The sequence below is a fragment of the Oenanthe melanoleuca genome, chromosome 2, assembly GCF_029582105.1.
Source record: "Oenanthe melanoleuca isolate GR-GAL-2019-014 chromosome 2, OMel1.0, whole genome shotgun sequence".
NCBI lineage: Eukaryota > Metazoa > Chordata > Aves > Passeriformes > Muscicapidae > Oenanthe > Oenanthe melanoleuca.
In genome coordinates, this window is record NC_079335.1 from 131,765,846 (window position 1) to 131,784,335 (window position 18,490).

The 18,490-nt window shown below is 37.6% G+C and overlaps 1 protein-coding gene across 4 annotated transcripts in view; it reads right to left on the reverse strand.

Moving 5' to 3' along the window:
* ARHGAP21 (Rho GTPase activating protein 21) overlaps positions 1–18,490 on the reverse strand; it is a 110,602-nt gene that overhangs the window by 3,511 nt on the left and 88,601 nt on the right. For 3 of the 4 annotated variants that reach the window (XM_056483264.1, XM_056483263.1, XM_056483265.1), the window contains 16 exons: positions 10,783–10,941; positions 10,525–10,627; positions 10,399–10,435; positions 9,798–9,923; positions 8,781–9,065; positions 7,632–7,696; positions 7,402–7,550; positions 5,875–6,017; positions 5,635–5,790; positions 5,449–5,527; positions 4,923–4,996; positions 4,748–4,837; positions 2,701–2,826; positions 2,466–2,507; positions 2,034–2,139; positions 239–270 (listed from right to left, as the gene is read on the reverse strand). In XM_056483264.1, coding sequence (XP_056339239.1) covers positions 239–270; positions 2,034–2,139; positions 2,466–2,507; positions 2,701–2,826; positions 4,748–4,837; positions 4,923–4,996; positions 5,449–5,527; positions 5,635–5,790; positions 5,875–6,017; positions 7,402–7,550; positions 7,632–7,696; positions 8,781–9,065; positions 9,798–9,923; positions 10,399–10,435; positions 10,525–10,627; positions 10,783–10,941 — 1,772 coding nt within the window. The remainder of the gene's footprint in view (positions 1–238; positions 271–2,033; positions 2,140–2,465; positions 2,508–2,700; positions 2,827–4,747; positions 4,838–4,922; positions 4,997–5,448; positions 5,528–5,634; positions 5,791–5,874; positions 6,018–7,401; positions 7,551–7,631; positions 7,697–8,780; positions 9,066–9,797; positions 9,924–10,398; positions 10,436–10,524; positions 10,628–10,782; positions 10,942–18,490) is intronic. The other variant, XM_056483266.1, reaches the window with a different exon arrangement.

Here is an 18,490-nt window from a genome sequence, read left to right on the forward strand (position 1 = left end):
GATTTGTCCATGTGTCAGATGAGGGATTTGTCATTGACTGCTTTGGTAGATGCAGCTAACTGCACACAAGTACTTTTCCAATATAACACTTCAAAAATAGGTTATGAGAAAACAGTTCTACCTCTTACTCAAGAAATTCTACATAAGCTCTATAGTACACCTGCATAGCAGTGATTTAATAAAGAAAGCATCTAACAGATTTCAGAAGCTTTTAACTATATGATAAAAAATCATTTACCTTAGATTTTGCTGAGTCACTAGTAGCTGAATCTGTGGAAAAAGTAAAAAAAAATTCTGCTCAGTTCTGTGCAACTTTTTAGTTGTTGCTACAGACAATGCTGAACTTATGAAAAAGACAAGCACATAACAAGATGTGAAGCAAATTAAAACCAGAACAGAGTGAATAGTCAGAGCTCACAAAGATGCAAGCTGCACCACAGAAAGCCACCGCCATGAAAGGATGCTGTGAATTGTAGGCAGAACCAGCTCAATGATAGGAATGGCAAAGGAGCCCTGTTCTTCAAAATAAAAAACAGAAATACTAGTGTTTATTCAATGCTTTAAGTATACAGCCCCTGCAAAACCGCAGCTGAGAGACCTTTTCAGGATGGCACTGTGTACTCTCCTGAGATTCAGGATACACAAAGCAAAATTGGGTGTCTTTGTACAGTTGGCTCCCTAGGTACAAATCATGGCTCTTGTAGTCATATTCTTTTTGTGAGATTTTAAAGAAATTAAGTCATATTTTCTGTGTAAATCCCCAATTACACATCCCTCTCCACCTCTTATTCCATACAGGTAAGATTTTATTTTTAAGTTGTCTCGATGTCTAGATGTCAGCAGCTACCAGTTTTGTACTTCCCCACAACAAGCGCTTTTATGAAATGAAAAATGGACACCATAGTTTCACTGTCTCGCAAAACCCAAGATTATACAATTACAAAGGGGGTAGGAAGGGGCTAGCACAATGACTAAAAAACATGAACTTGGGACTTTCTGCCTGGGAAGAAAGAGCTGAGCCCCCTGCCACACCCCTTTTTGACACATGGCTAATGCTTTATGACTAGAAAGACTGGTAGACCATACCATGCTATTTCTCCTCAAGGTCTGCTTCAGAGATAACAAGAAACAGCAGAAAAACTTTTAAAAAGTAGCATTGATCTGTTTAAAATACTCTTAAAAGAAAATTTACAGCACAGATCAACTTGGGGTTTTTCCATTTACAAGAAACGGGGATTTCTGCAGACAAGGCAGCCACAGTGTGGGCAACAGTCCTCCTTCTTCCTACAGTTCCAGCTGTCCATCAGTGACATCACAGAATCCACTAATGACATCACCGTGTGATAGACTCCTCCCACTTCGCCTGTTACAACATCAGTACAAAGTGACTGTTTCAGTAAGTGCTGAACAACCCTTTGAGAACTGAAACAAAAGCTAGAGACGAAGGGGTAACATTCGTGGGATACAACATGCTGGGTTAGTGCAATAGTAGAGTGAAGGGAGGAGGGGAAAAAGTCACCAAAAAAGAGCCTGTAATGCTTATCCTTAGCCACAAAAGAGGATGGCATTTATAAACAGAAGGAAATCAGCTTTAGTATAAACATACTGCAACATACTTAAAGTGTCCATCACTTGATAAGAAAACATAACTCAATTTTTTGCATTCCTAATGTTGGGAAGGAGCATTATTAGAACAGCACTGAAGATGAGTCTTTCTGCCATCACAACAAATCATTTTATAGCAGCATATCTGCTTAACCTCACGATGATGATTGCATGGATTACTGTGAATAAATAAAATACTATGTGCAAACCTCATCTTTTAATGATTAAATTCCTGTTAGACAAAGAAGTCTTCCAAATTATATCATGCATGATTATCAACAATTCAAGTCTGTAAGAAGTGTTAAATGATCTTTTGGAAAAGAGGAAAACATTTTATTAGTAAAAGAAAACAAGAAGAGAGAGTTACACTGAGTTAACAGAGTAGGTTATTCTAGCCTATGCATTAACACTGTCCAGGCAAGAGTTACCTGATACGTCTCCAGGAGATACTCCCGTTCTTCCAATGTTGGTGAGTAAATGATCTATGTTTGGCACTGGCTGAGATTCTACAGTGTTTTCCTCCTGAACTGCTGTCTACAGTTAATAAACAAAGATGTCTTCATCATCGTTTCACACATAGTTCATTACGATTCAACAGCATTTAGAAAATTGCATTATTCACCTGAGAACACGAGGAAAGCGTGTCCTATTTTCCTTTATGCTTTTAAAACAAATGCATGGCTTGCTTTTTAAAAAAAAAATAGAATTCATTACTACAAGGACTGGAAAGCTAAAAAGGTGCTTCTGAAGAGCAAACCATACAGTGACATAGTAAAAAATATACAGGCGTTCTAGAGGCAGCAGAAGCAGATTCTAAACTAAGGCAGTTAAAACACAAGTATTTATGCCATAATACTTACAAGAGGTTCATCAGCATCATCTTCTGTGAAAAACCAGTCATGCTAAAAGTTAAAACAAAAAAGGTGAAGACCCCACAGGAAATACAAAACCCAAATGTGGCACAATCAAACATAGATTTTACTAAACATGAGAGTTTGATGGATAAATAGCCAGACCCAAACTGGCCCAATGAGAAAAAAGCTGGTTGATCTGTGTACAACTTTGTTTTTAGAATAATGAAATGCATCCACTTACTTTTTGGATGAGTGTTTCTACAATTTTATATTGGTCTGGCATGTGCGTAACCATGTGTGTCATGTTATCATCAGATGTCCTCACAAGTGTTGGACCAAATACTATTGCCAGGTTTCTTGGTTCCATCTAAGAAATGAAATATTTCCACATCAAACATTTATAATGAGAAAATACAGTAATATGGCTAAGCACATTAATATAACACTATTAATATATATGAAAACCATTTAAAATAAGGAGATGAAAGAGTTTTTTAAAAATACATTACTGACTCAGGTAGGATGTTACACTACACCAAAACTCTCCTATATGCAGCTGCAATAAATATACCCAACATTTCTGCAATTCAGAGTTCCAGCCTTCCTTAACCTACAGCAAGCAAATGGCTCCACAAGCCTAAAAAACTCAAGAACCCAGACATATTCTTTACACTTTCAGGGGGATCTTTTCTTCTTTCCTTAAAGAAATACTGATGCTTGGAAACACCAATGTTTTCAGAATTTTTTGTTTTGCAAAAAGACATTGATAGCTTCCCATTTCTTTTTCCTGAAAACATAAACATCACACATACAAAAAATTAAGCTGGCAATCACTTACTGTATTATATCTACTAACAAAGACCTCATTCAATTTGCACCAACTTCAGAGGAGGTGGCAGAACAAACATCACAGGCCCAAGGTATCTATTTGTGAGAACACCTCCACATTATGTGATCAGGTCGCTACTTTTAAAGTGAATTAAGTATATGTCTAATGTTACATCTCTGACAAGAAATTTCAAGAAGCAGCAGCAGAACTTACCATCTATTTTTGCTTACTTCTTTAACTTCAAGTTTACTGTTCTAGTATAGAACAGACTAGTAATACACAAGAGGCAAAGACTTTGTGTCTACCAGAAGTAAGTTGCAAACATGACACAAACCCCTAATGCTCTCTTGAATTGTCTTTTGACAAGTCACACAACTGTAACAACACCTCATTCATCTAGCATTATATATATTCAACAATATTAACAGTATTTAACAACATTTATGCAATCCAAAACTATAAAATGATAAAAAAGCTTCCTTTAGGCACTGCACTTAAAAATGACATGTACTATAATTTCCTTATAATATTGCCTGTAATTTCACTATAGTTTATAATATGTTGATTTTTTTTTTTTTTAATGAACACACAAATACTTTTCTTTCATATTAACTGGAAGGTATTATTTGCAGAACCTACCATATTCACCTCAACTGATCTTTTAAACAATTTAAGGGGATTTAAATGATTTGGCCACAGGCTCTTCTATATACTATCAATTATATTAACATTTTTTCCTGTACCCTGCACATTGGTAGCCAAGCCACCACGTTACCTGTCCTGAGGTAAACATCCACAAGCACACCCATATTATGTACAGCTTTGCACTCAGCTACCCCCTCCCTGAGAGCTGAAAAAGGGGACACTACTATAAGCATTTACTGAAGGACTATAGCATGCACAGAAGCACTAACACAAGCTACCTCTTTCCCACCCTATGGAAATTACAAAAAATTACACTTAGTGGTGGAAAAAGACCTGGTAGTAATGAACAGCCACCATTTACATTATGAATTTTCTTTCTTAAAACCAGCCAAACAGCATCTATATGGCAATCAAATACTCAAGTAACTATAGGAAGTCCTAGTCTTAAGCATCTCTCAAGCATCCAGAAGCCAGGCTTCAAAGAAAGCTATCAGCAGGTTTATTCATCTGTGCCCTGCCCAGGCACAGTCTTACTGGTGCCTAGACTGGATTACAGGAAATTTACAGACTTGGGATAAATTTAGGATGCAAGAAGTTATTCCCAAAAGACTGACTACCAGCTTGAAAAAACATAATTCACATTAAACATGTGCATACTTTGCAGGAGTACTTCTCCTAACACAAGAGCATTCTCCACATAGCAACACTCCCTAGTTTCATCTACAATAATAAATTATTACCTTAATTAGAAATGATCCTGCACAAAAATAATACCTAACAGAACAAACCAAAATACTTCATATGTTTCTAATACCTTGTTCTTTTCTGAGTTTTCTGCTACTGTCTTCAGATGTGCAGAAAGAAACTTCAGAGTCTCATAATGGTGTTCAGGTAAATCATGAATCTGAAACAAACAACCAGTATTGAGAACACTGAACATTTAATACTAATTTTGTAGTGTACCTACAGTATAACTGATTTTAGTTTACCAGTCTCTTCAGTGTTTTCAGACGCTCAACAGGATCTTCTTTTCTATTGGCATCTATAAAGTCTGCATATTTGTCTGTTAAAAAAGCAGAAATTATATATGAGTTTTTACATCTATATATGTATGCACATAAACCCCCACCTGCCAGCCCCATTCCCCCCTGAACACTAGTAACATACATAAATAAAAGAATGACGTCTGGAAGTCATTAGCCCATTATATTGTAAGTGTATGTTTTGTATGACAGTAGGGAAAAAAACCTCCAGCTTTCATTGAATACTGCAACAGTGGAACTGAAAGTTTTACTCTTTTACTTGCATATTCATAATCCCTTCACATCAGAGAAATTTTATTTTACACCTCTCATTCTTAAGATGATCACCACGACTGCCTTTCCTTTAGGAAAGACAACATTTATTGCAGAGTGGGGATGATTTCCCTGGATTTTCTCTCAAATCATCTGAATGTTGTAAGACAAGTGTTCAACTGCAATTCCTAGAGACAAAGCTGTAATGAAAACAACCTACCGTTGGTGAAGAGGGGCTCTGGGAGCTTTCGGAAGAAGGATTTCAGCAAACTGCTTATCACGTTCAAGTCACGCCATTTCTATGTGTTTGAAAGAAAAGGTCAGACATGCTTTGTATTTCTATGATCACAACACAACCAGGAGTTTTGGGCATTTTCATATGAAATTAGTGTGATCAAAGACTTACATCATCATGCACATCAATGTCAGTCATTCCTTTGTTGAGCTCTTCTTGCATACTTGAGATGGCAGCATTATTTCCAGGCACTCTGTAAATACCTGTGTACTCAAGACCTCTTTCTTCAACCAGTTTGCAGCATATATCAACAATCAATGGAATATACTAAAGAAAAAGAATTGTATAGATAAATAATTGATAAAAAAAGTATTATAAATTTACAATGAAAGAAAAACTCTACTTCCATACTTTGTTGGTATGAGCTGGAGGGCAGTCATCTAGTCTAACACCAAATGTTCCAACAGCAGAGGGCTTCTTTTCAAATGTCTTCCTCATAATGCTTGGAATGCCTTTTCTCCATGTCCCTTTGTCTTTTGGTGGGCTTGTCTCATCTTTTTGTTGTAAGAATAGTGGAAAAAAAAAGAAAATAAGTAAGAAAAAGAGGAACATTTATGCCACAAAACTGACTGTAAATACAGGTAACAGACTTGCAAAGAGGAAGTGACACCTGCTGCACTTTTAGCTTTTACCAGCCTGGCTTTATGCAATAACTCATTAAACATTAGTCTGTCTTAAACACAACTTCTGTTACTCTTCTGTGGTTCAAAAGATAAATCTGAACATATTCACATCCCAGACTTAGAAAAGCAAGTAGCTGGATGGTACTGTGACATTTCATCATTCTAAGACTAAAAGTAGATAATCTACTAAATTTAAACTTGAAATTTATATAAACTACTAAAATTAAAAAAAACCCAAAATCTATATTTAGTAGCACAACACTAAGTCTCCATGGAATTACACTGCTGCACAAAAATACCCAGCAAACTCCAGAGCCATGCTCACACTCATGCAGACTCACTCCTTCAGAAATTATCAGATTTTAGTCACTCCTGAGTAATACAAACATCTAACACAGTAAGTACTTCTTTCTTATCTCTGGAGATGTTCTTTCAATAGACTTCAGATTTACTCAATATGTGCAATTTAGTTACACGTGTAGCACTGCAGAAGCAAAGGGACAATTTTGGCAACAAAAACCAGAATTCAGTGATAGTTTAAATTCAAGACTGAATCACTCCAAATTGGTTGATCAAAAGTGACTGCTTATCCAGTTGCCTGAATTTGTACACAACATTTCTTGAACAACAGTCTGATGTGAAGTACCATGTGTTTACACACTATGTGAAAAAAAAAGTTAAAAAAAAGAAAAAGGCTTCTGACATTATTTGATGGAGTTCAGGTACTGACTCAAGTTTGTAGTGCCAGCTCATCAGACTTTTTTAGAACTCAGGAGGCATTATTTTTGTTCTGGAAAAAATAATACAAGTTCACTCCTGCATTTTAACATTTAAGACAAAAAAAAATCAGTTTTATACTTTGGAAGGACTTTACTGGTAAAATTTACCTTGTCACTTCCAAATCAGCTGGAGACAAAAATATGAATTACACACAAAATTATTTCCAAAGCTTGGCAAAATTTTGTTCTCAAGAAGCTTAATACCTGTATTTACTAATGTTAGCCCTACACAGATTTGTAGGGAAAAAAAACCGAAACAAACATTAAAATCTCTAGAGAGGGGACTAAAATAAAAAGTTTCATGATCTGAGAGGAAGTAGTTCCTAGAAATAAGAGACTAGAGCTGCAGCTTAAAACCCTGGATAATACTTGGTTTGCATCTGTATATTCATGAATTCAAAAATACCTCAGAAGGGCACGTCAATGGCCTTACACTGGGGCAGAAGGGAACAAAGAAATACACAAAACATACAGACCTTTAGTGAGAAGCTTCCTTTCTGTCTCATCCTTAGGAGAATGGGGACTCTGAGTCCTCTGCTCTGCTTTAGTTCCAAGCAGAGTCTGTCTGATACTCAGACTCTGCCGAGGTGTTTTGGGAGATGGCTCTGTTTTGCTGCTGGAAGAACTGAACAAGAGAGACTACTTCAGTTGAAAGAAGCTAAGTAAAAACTCTATAAAAACTACTGGAAACATATAATTTACCCACCTCATCATTGTACTGTACTCTTTAATCCTTCGACTAATTAGATCTCTACTAGTAACACCAGTATCCTATAAAATAAATTGAGAAAAACTTTATAATCTTATCAAATAGAAAAAAAATCCTTACAGAATATAATTAACTCTTCTGGTAACCAAATAATCATAGAATTCAACAATTCAGTCCACATTAAAAAACCCAAACCCTCAACCAAACCAAACATCCTAACAAACAGCTCCTAAGAATAGTAAAGACAAAACACTTTAAAACCAGAAGGAAAATAAAAGTAAGTAAAAATCAAGTACTGCTATTTACACTTTTTTTTTCCAAAGCAGTATGATCTGATTAATACCTCTTAAACTGAAACTAAGTTTAAACATAAAAAATGCAAATATTACTGCTCTGAAAAAATCCAATCCTATGTGCACATAGTACTTAGAAAACTAATTGCTACTACAAATACAGCTGAAAAAGACATTAATTCAAATCTGCTCTTTTATCTATCTGTGTAATACTTTGGATAATTACTTAGAATCTGAGCAGATGTGCATGACCACAGACATGAAAATATTCCTCTGTTGCTCATCACTGCAATGAAAACACATAATGGAAAGCACATACTGGGACAGATATTGATACTTTATGTACAATAGCAGATGTTTACCTTTGGCAATGAGAATTAACTTAATTCATAGAAATATCAGCTTTTAATCAGAGAAACAGCATCTTCAAAGTTTAATTTTTTAACTACTGAGAAACTCCCCACTCTGTACTACTGTACACACAACTCTGCAATGCAAGTCTGAAGAGAGACCACACTGGTCCTAAACCTGCAATCATCTGTGAAAAAAGGTTAGGTATTTTTGGCAAATCAGTTTACTATAAAGTGTATCTTTAGTCAAATCAGCAACAGCATTAACTAATTTATTTAAAACATCTATTTTCTGATTATGATTACATTGACTTTTTTTAAACTCTATTAATTTACTCAGTTACCTTTCCTTTCACCTCATTTTCTTGTTATGTTCCTGTACACATTTTGTTCAACTGGTTAATTCAACATTAATTTTTCTGTACAAGTATTAATTACAAGAAAACACATTTTTAATTAAAATGCAAAAACGACAACTTCTACTTTATATATTACACAATCACCTCATCATTTAAGTTGCTGTTGTCTTGTATTGCTTTAATCCACGCTAACATGTTATCTCTGTCCTCAGCTTGAAACAAATACTCCCGGTCTGATGTGGTGAGTCTAAATACATTCTTCCTCTTGGTTTCACAGTACGAGATGTCTATCAAGCAAGCATTGATGCTTATAGGTTGTTCTTCCTCAGAGAGGGTCACCTGTTCCTTTTTATCCTTGTAGAGATAAAGTGAATGACCTCGAAGAACAACATACAGTTGCTTCCATGGCCGAATGCTCCCACCAACTCGCTGAAAAACAGCAACGAGGTGTCAGTTTGCTTGCTTGTTACAGTGAACATTTCTGGATTGCAAAACTACCTCCAGAAGGTTTACAAAGAAAGGCTACTCACCTGGCTGGCAGAAAGACTACACAAAGTGGGATTCACTAATTGCTGTCCATTAGAGGAATGAATGGTTCAACAATCTGCCCTGCCAGACCACACCCTGAGTATGAGTTCACATGTGACAGCAGTCAGAAACAGAATGAGACAATTTCTGATCTGGTATTTGCCCATGTCTTTTGAATTGCCTTCAAGTCAGAATGGCATTTTCACACCACTGCAATTCCAGACACTCAGTTATCCTTAAGCCTTAGTCTATATTTGTGCAGAAGGATAATTTGAACTCAACTTTGCAACATTCACAAAAATTAAAACTTTTTCATTATTAGGAAAGAGGAAAAAAGTAAAACTACACTTACTCTGGGACTGATTCTTATTATTTAATTAGTCATTAGAAGTTAATTTATTTCAACAGATGCTTTGAAACGTAAAATTAAAACAGTTTGAAAAGCAGTCTGTAGATGAAGCTGAGCAGTTAATTTCTAACAGATCTAAAGCTTTGACAGTCTTATTGATGATCTTATCCCCTCCAAAAAAAAATTAAAAAAAAAAACTGAACAGGAAGGCTTGAAGTTTCTTATCTTAATTTGTCACCAGCTTAGCATTTGTCCTAGGTTAAAAACCCAAACATGACAGGTACCTTTCCTTTGTCTGTAAAAAGCTGACGAAAATGGAGCCATCCTTCTTTGGAGGCATCACCAAACACCTCTGAAGAGGAATCTTTTCGGGAACCAGAGTCTTCTGAAGATTTCTGGCTGTCTGGGACCTAGAGCAAACATCACAGAAAGAACCCCACAGTGTAATTCTATACATATTTGCCTACAGTTCCAATGCTCAAGGCATTTCTCGCTTTAAAAATGTCCCCAGGAATATGGTCCCAGAAAAACATAATTTCTGAAGTTTACACACAACAATAATAACCTTACACATGCCAAGAATACTTTGAGAAACTTCATGAATCTTAGACTCTTAGTGAGTTTTCACAAAAGGCCACCACATTTAATATGCTTCGTTTACAGAGACTAAGGAAAATGAAAATCAAGGACCATGTGATGAGTCCAGGAAAAAAGAGTCCATGTTTACTTATATCATGCATACATCAGCAATTTGATCAGTAGCAATTCCAATAAACTTCCTGTCTGTTTAGCACATCTCTTTGTAAAACAGACCTGTATAATTCAAACCATTTTTCATAGCAGAATGGGTAATGTTTAGGAGTTGCTATATATATATTTACCTACCTTAATCCCCTTTAAACTAGATACATGCTTAATGGATCTGTTGGAAGAAAAACAAAAATTAAAATGAGATTTTAGACACTTAAAAAACCAGATGTCCAAAATAACTAATTTTTTCCATGAACTCACGATTTTCCCTCTTCTCTGTAGTCATCCAGTCCTTCATCATACGACTTTGATCTCTCAGTTTTTGTGGCAGGCTGGCTATCCAGGACACCAGGCCGGATGGATTCTACAAAGAAATGGAAATTTTTGAGTATGCAGGAACTTGAATTACATTTTTTGCAATTTATTTCAAGCAATAAAGAGTTTACAATTTTCACTTCTGATCTCCAGAGTGTGAAAGGAAAAAAGTTGCAAGAGAAAAAGAATGAAATCAACGCTCACCATGATCATGTGAAAGTTGTCGCCGAATTAAAGGGATTGGAGATGTAGGACTGGGAGGAACAGTTGCTATAGCTGGTGCTTGAGAAGCAGATGCAGAAATAACAGCAGAAGCAGGAATGTGTGCAATATCATGGTCAATACTAGGACTAGTCGGTTCATCTACAAAGGTAATATGCCATACATTAACATATCAAATGCATTAATCAAATGCTCAAACCAAATAGCTGTCTGAACTTCTCATTACTGGGATATCAGACATCTTAAATATGAAGCAATTCTAACAAACAAAAGGGTCCGATTAAGTCACACTGTCACATGCACTCTTTTTTTCATGAAGAGAAGCCTGTTTCATTTCATAGGGATGCTAATGTACATTAAAGACAAAAAATTGTTGATTTTGCTGTGTGCAAAAGAAACAGGAATTATCTGCTAATCTCTCAATATTATTTGCAAATAGAATTTTTTTTATATTCATAAGCAAAACCCACACTTATTATACCAGTAAGTTTGAACTCAAGAGACAGATATCTACAATAAAATAGGGACAGACTATCAAAAGCTATTTGGTTTAAAACAGTGTTCAAATACAACAGCCAAGTTACAAGCAAACAAAAAAAGCATTTTAAACAGCTATCTCCCCCATCCTCTGAACATTCAAATAAAGCAGCAAGTATTCAGACCTTTAAAAGATGGGACTACTACATACCAATCAGTTCTTCCACTAACTGTTCATAGAAACGATTGCATGCCATACACGCCCAGCACCTCTCAGTCTCAACAGCCACAAGGGTCATCATGAGAGATTCCAAAAAGCTTTAAATATTCTAGTATTTATGGTGTTTCTTACGAGATGGAAGAAGATAAAAGATGCGTTTTCCATAATTTTGAGAAAAGAGCTATAACATCTTCTACAGCACATTACTAGTACTAGAAAAACCATTCTACTTTGTGCTCTGGTAGAGGAGGGGATGGAAAAGAAAAAAATCAAGTCACGAGCAGGGGCCGAACTGTACTGCTGTAATGAATATGAATGTACTCTAGGTGCTAAGAATTGTAATATGCAGAGCTACTGAAAAGCCTATTGAAACCAATGAACACTCACAAACAGAGGTTTATTCTTTGCTTTGTGCGAACACAACTGCGTGTGCTGCATTGTGCTGTTCCAACAGTCACTAACAGTTCTGTTAAGGCAGCACTTGTACCATCAAAATTTGGCAATGTACATTTAGAACAAGGCAATAAACAAAGTACAGGATAGATTAGCAATAACACACCTCTAAATTGCCCGGGTTGAAAAATATAGTAACTTCTGAAGTTAAAAAAGCATATTGAAAAAAATCCATCTGCAAACTAGAAACATTAATAAAAAGGAAAAGCAAAATAATTCACACCAAACCATGACACTACAATTATAAAAAAGTTCCATGTTTTACTTGCATCCAAAGTGATAAATTAGAAGCATTTACAGATAACTTCACTGCAGCAACTAGGACAAAGGAAAAAGCTCAGCTACACTACTATTTCTGACCTACAACAGCTCAATTTCCTATTTTTTTTAATCTGCTAAGCTTCCCTGAAACTAAGGTAGACTAAGGAATATAATCACTCACTGCACAATTGATTTAGCTCACAGACCAAAAATGCTCAGGTTTAAGTTATTTATGTTAACAGACATATCTGAAATATCATAGTCTCTACTCCCAAAAGGTATAAAAACACTAGCACTTGAAATAGATCTGTGCGAGCTCTGAACACATACATGTTTGGCAACACTACAGCATTTCCCACAACACTTAAATCCAAGAATTCAGATGAGAAGGAACAATTTATCAGTCCCTGAATGCAACAATAATTATTCAAATCATTATATCTTCACAGAGGATCAAATTCCCAAATGAATCAAAATTAAAGTTGTTTTAGAAATATGCAAACTTTAGAGGAACTGCAAATGACATTTGTATAGGAGGAGCATAACTATTCAGTCCCTGAAGAGGCTCAAGGTCAGCTAATAGCAAGCTTTTATGTAATATAAAGTGATTATGGTACAAATAATGATGTACAACATAGGAGTCTCTGCCTATTAATTTAATGTACTAGCAAATACCACTGCTGCTGTTCAGTAAGAACTTGTATTTTGATCTCTCTTTCAGGTGTTTGCAATATCTGTTTACCTTCCCAGTTTCCTTCACTGACATACTCACACCCCAAAACTCCTCGCACAGCCGGTGAACGATGCGTTCTGCTCAACAATCAATGAAAATGGCTGTGTCCAAATGCAGTGAAGTGCACAGAACAAACAAGCCAGAAGAGAAACCACACAAAATAATTCTCTTTCAGTTTGCTACCTCAAATTACTAGTGTCTCTTTAAATATTTGTAACAAAAAGGTCAAAGACTCCATGGAAACGATTATTCTGGGACATACTGAAAAACACCTGGAGGACAACACAGTCATTGGCCAGAGCCAGCATCACTTCATGAAGGAAAGTCCTGCTTGTCAAACCTGATTTCCTTCTACAACAGATTAACCCACCAAGCTGATCTAGGAAAGCCAGCAGATGTAACCATTTTGAACTTCAGCAAAGCTTCTGATTCTGTCTCTCACAGCATCCTTCAGCACCAGCTCACAGCTGGATAACCCTGTTACAGGATGGGTGAGCAACTGGATCATGGGTTGGGCACAAAGGGTTACAGTGACTGGGGATGACAACAGGCTGGTGATCTGCCACTAACAGAACTACACAAGGATGCACCCTTGGCCTGATTCTCATTCGTATCTTAATTTTAGTCACCCGGATATAGGACTCAAAGTAATACCAAGTAAGTTTGCTAACAATATTAAACTGGGAGGAGTTGTGAACTCCTTCAAGGGTAGAGAGGCCTTTGACAAGTTAGAAGGCTGCACAACCGTATCAACAAGGACAAAATTCTGCACCTGGGATGGGGCAACCCTAGCTGCATGTAGGAACTGGGGAAAGAGAGGCTGCAGAGCAGTGCCACAGAAAGGGACCTGGGGGTCCTGGTCCACGGAATGTTGAACATGAGCCAGCAGTGCTCTGGCAGCCAGGAGGGCATCAGGCACAGCATCACCAGCAGGGCAAGGGAGGGATTGTCCTGCTCTGCTCTGCACTGGGGCAGCCTCACCTGGAGTGAGGTGAGAACTGCTGGGGGCAGTTCAGGGTGCCACAGTCTAAGAAAGAGATTAAACTATTAGAGAGCATCCAAAGGAGGGCCACAAGGATGGTGAAGGGTCTGGAAGGGACTTGTATGAGGTCCCTTGGTCTGTTGAGCCTGGAGAAGAGGAGGCTGAGGGGAGATCTTTGTGACCTTCAACATCCTCAAAAGGAGAAGAGGAGGGGCAGACACTGCTCTCTTCTTCACTCTTGTGACCAGTGACAGGATCCAAGGAAACAGCACACAGCTGAGCCAGGAGAGATTTAGGTGGGATATCTGGAAAAGGTTCTTCACCCAGAGGGTTGCTGGGCACTGGAACAGCTCCCCAGGGAAGCAGTCACAGCACGAAGCCTGACCAATTTCAGGAAGGTTTTGGACAATGCTCTTGGGCACATGGTGTGATACTTGGGGTGTCCTGCACAAGGCCAGGATTTAGACTCAATGATCCTGGTGGGTCCATATGATTCTGTGATTCCAGGACTACTTTATGTTATACTTTCCAACCACAATCTGTTCTGCGTTATCATCTGTGAAGTGACACAACAGACTGGCTGTCAGAACCAAGCCAGCACAGTGACAGAGCATCTCTGGCCAAGGGGGGATGCCACTTGTCACTTCTATTTGCACATGAGAGTGGTCAACAGTTGCAACTAATGATTTTCAGGAAGAGCCCTTGAATGCAAAAACATTTATGGGGTAAGACACTGAAAACTTGTAATAAATAGGCAACACAGCTACAACCACAACTAACTGACCCTCTCTAGCTAAGGCAGAGAGAAATTCCTGTATCAAAGTATGCTGGTATTGCCATGCAGCTGGAGATTGGGGACTTACAAAGATAGGGAGCATGTGCACACAATGTAGACAAGGTGAAAAAACCTGATACTGCAAAGAGACAGATTTATACAGAATGGGCTCAGAGGCAGAACCAGAGATTTCAGAACTGAGGATTTCATGGGCGGGAAAGCAAGACAAACAGGATATACTATCCCCACTATGTGAATGAGTAACTAAGGAACGAGTATTAACCAAGAAGAAGAAAAAGACAAAAATCACTGAAAAAAGCACAGATACATATCATAACCTATTAAGCTGCTTTTTACCATGATTCATATATCATTTAATGTTTGTTTATTCCATCTCCTGAACAGTCCCTTAAACATTAAAGTTTGAAAGTAACAACCTGAACACAAAAGTGGGCATGTTTTGAAAACCTCAAATGTAATTAAAATGAAACCCAGAATTATTCAGGTGGTAGCAAAACTCAGAAGGTCTCAGGCTCACATTCTCCACAAGGCAGGGTTAATGCTGAATTCAGACCACATTGGTGAGGGCTCTTACCCAACAATGGCAAATAGAGGGGAAGATCTCCCTCAATATCCTGGCTGTGCTCTAATTGATACAGACCAGGAGAGTGCAAGTCTAGCATTGCCAAACTTAAAAAGCATATCCTATCTCCTCTCAAGGTCATGAAAGCTAAACAAGATGGACTCTGAAGAGTTACAGGTTACCACCTGTAACCAGCCTTCAGGCAGAATATGAGCACTTAGGCACTAACTTTCAGACCTGATAATCCAGTTTTTCTATGTATCCAGCAGTACAGCCATCCCCCCTATGGCACAAGGATGTGTCACTGAAGAGCTCAAAACCCTTGCTGAAGTCAAGGTTGGTGACCCCCTGTGTCTTCCTCTCGTTCAAGATCTACTCATCTCATTACAAAAGGCACTGCCATTAGTCAAACACTTGGTAAATCCATGCTGTTCCAAATCACCTTCTCCTTCCTTTGCGCCCAGAAACTAGTTCCAAGAGGACCAACTCCATTATTTTCCTAAGGACCAAGATAAGGTGAAGTGACTGCATTCCCTGAATTGTCCTTCTCATCACTTTTCAAGATGGGTGTACCACCTGCTTTTTTCCAATTACAGGGACCTTTTCCAGTCTTCATAATCCTTCAAAGATAGTATCTCTGCAGTGACACCAGTCAGCTCTGTTAGCACCTTCAGATGCATTTCATTGGGTTCCATGGACAGGTATGGGCTGAACGGCACAGGAGCTGTCTTAAGAATACCCTCTTTATCCAAGTTGGTAATGATTGTGGGGTTTGTGTTTGTTGTTGAGCTTTGGCTGGTTTGTGGTTTCTTTCTTTTTGTGGTGGTGGTGAAGCAAGAGAAAGGGATTTAAGGAAGTTGTTTAGTTAACTGAATCATACACACATGGGAAACAAATTCACAGACAGACTTTAATATAGCAATCATCAGGGATACTTTAATAGGGATCATTAACAGAGAAAGGTGATTTCCCCTCCAATCCATACAGATTCAGTTTGCCAAAGCTTTTCTTCACTGGTAGTAAAAAAATTACTGGAAAATAAACTAGCTTCCCAAGGCTAAAGTCATCCTTCACATTTATTCCCCTTCAGGCATGGCAGTCTTGCAAGCAGTATTTCAACACCTAAAAAGATCTTAAGAAGGAACTGTTTTATTTAATAAAGGTATTGCAGACCACACTACCATTTAAAACATTAATTGGGCATCTCAATTTAAACAATGTCAATATGTGGCCATAAAGCTTAATTCAACAAGTATGTATTTTATCAGACTATCTGATTTAAAGATTCAGATCATAAAAATGTAACAGCTGTGTAGTAATACACACTTAAAAGCAGCCTTACATTTCCCATGAAGAATGTTGAGACATCATGCACTCTCAGAAACAAAAAAATCGCCCAACATACAATTTCCCAAAATGCATGCATTGAAGGAGATAACTGTATTTTAATATTATTGGCTTTCTGACAACCATGACAAATTCTTGGACTGGGTATTTGTTTATAGATGCTCCTGTATTATTTAATGCAATTTTGATTGCTCAGATCTTGTGTAAATATAACAGTGATCGACTGTAAAAAACCCAGCCTCCTGCAGAAAGCTCCAGAGGTAGGTCACAATGCTGTCTGCAAAGCAAAATGCTAAAAGACTCATTAAAAACATTATTTTCATTCAACTGAGTAATGGATGCCAAGGTTCCTTACAGACTCAGATGGCATCTACCTAATAGCCATTACAGTAAGTATTTTAATAATTGCCTCTCTACAATAGTTCACTTGAACAACAGGCTATGGATCTGGGACGCAATTTAAGAATGAATCCTACATGTCAAATTAATTTGCTTATGTAACAAAAGAAGGAACAAACTTTCAAGTACTCATTAGTGGAATTAAAATAATCTTCTCTGTATGGAAGGACTGACAGTATGTGCCAGTGACCCTGCAGGAGGACTGGCTTTAGAAAGGCACTGCCGTACAGAATTTCAGCCTTTTGTCAACCGTTCTACACTCCTCATCCTTGGCCTGTCCAAGTACTCCACCACACATGATACCACAACAGGCTCTGCATTTTCACGATGCACCAACAGTACCTTGCTCTGAAATATTCTTCCTAAAAACAGTAGATAAAATCTTTAAAATTTTGCCCTATGTCTAGTACATGTTCTGTGCCTCTCAGGTTATATTCGCTCCAGCTTGCTACAGGCAGCACATCCTTTAAAGTACAGCCATGTGCACCAGATATTCCTTCCTTAAACTCAGCAGCAGAGGGACAAAAGGGGTAGGAAAAAGGCTGCTGAGGCACAAGTGGAGCAAGGGACAGCACAGCAGAGGGACAGAGACTGCAGGGAAGTGGCACCAGTGAGAATAGTGCAGAAAGGAAGGAGAGAGCATGGACAGCATTAGGAGGCTAGGAAAAGGATCCTCATCACAAACAGGCAAGAAAGCAAAAAAAAAAAAACCCAGAAGAAGCTGCCATTAAGGTAAACACAGACACACTAATGCAGGCCATTTTTCTTAAAAGCCCGTCAGGAAAACAATCAAATAAAAATACAATGCATGCAATTTCACCAGTAGTGAGAAGGCCGGAAACAACCAATAAACAAAAATGAATTGTTGAATCAAAAGTAAACTATATGGAACTAACCCTGCTAACATACAAGACAGCACAAAGGACTAATAAATGCCCCATAGCAGTGACTTCTTATTTTAAATCCTTATTTTAAATCCTGCAGTACAAACTGCTGCATCTTATCCATCAGTTTGTAAGGGTAAAAGCTCCCTTATGTATTGACCTCCAAGGCTAAAAGACATGATGTGGGAGAAAGATAACTCTATTGCCTGGATTCCTCATGACCTGTTATCTTATTTTTTCAAAAAAGAATCTTTAAAAATCTATTTTTTTTTTTTTTGCTAGTTTTTAAGCGCTTACAGCATTGGCACCATTAATTGTCTTTAGAAAGAACTTCTTCATATATCTACTTTATGTAATTATCCTCATGTGGCCAAAAGAACAGAATGGAAACATGTCTGCATGCTGAGCACATTCACTGCTCTAAGCCCCAGAAACACAGAACTGGAACAAGCTTCCTGAATCATCAAATCCAGTCCTCTGATAATGCACTCATGTAAATAATATGTTTGTTATACTGATTGAGTTTCACACAAACAGAAAAGGCTTCTCAAGGTTATTCTTCACGTCAGACTATTG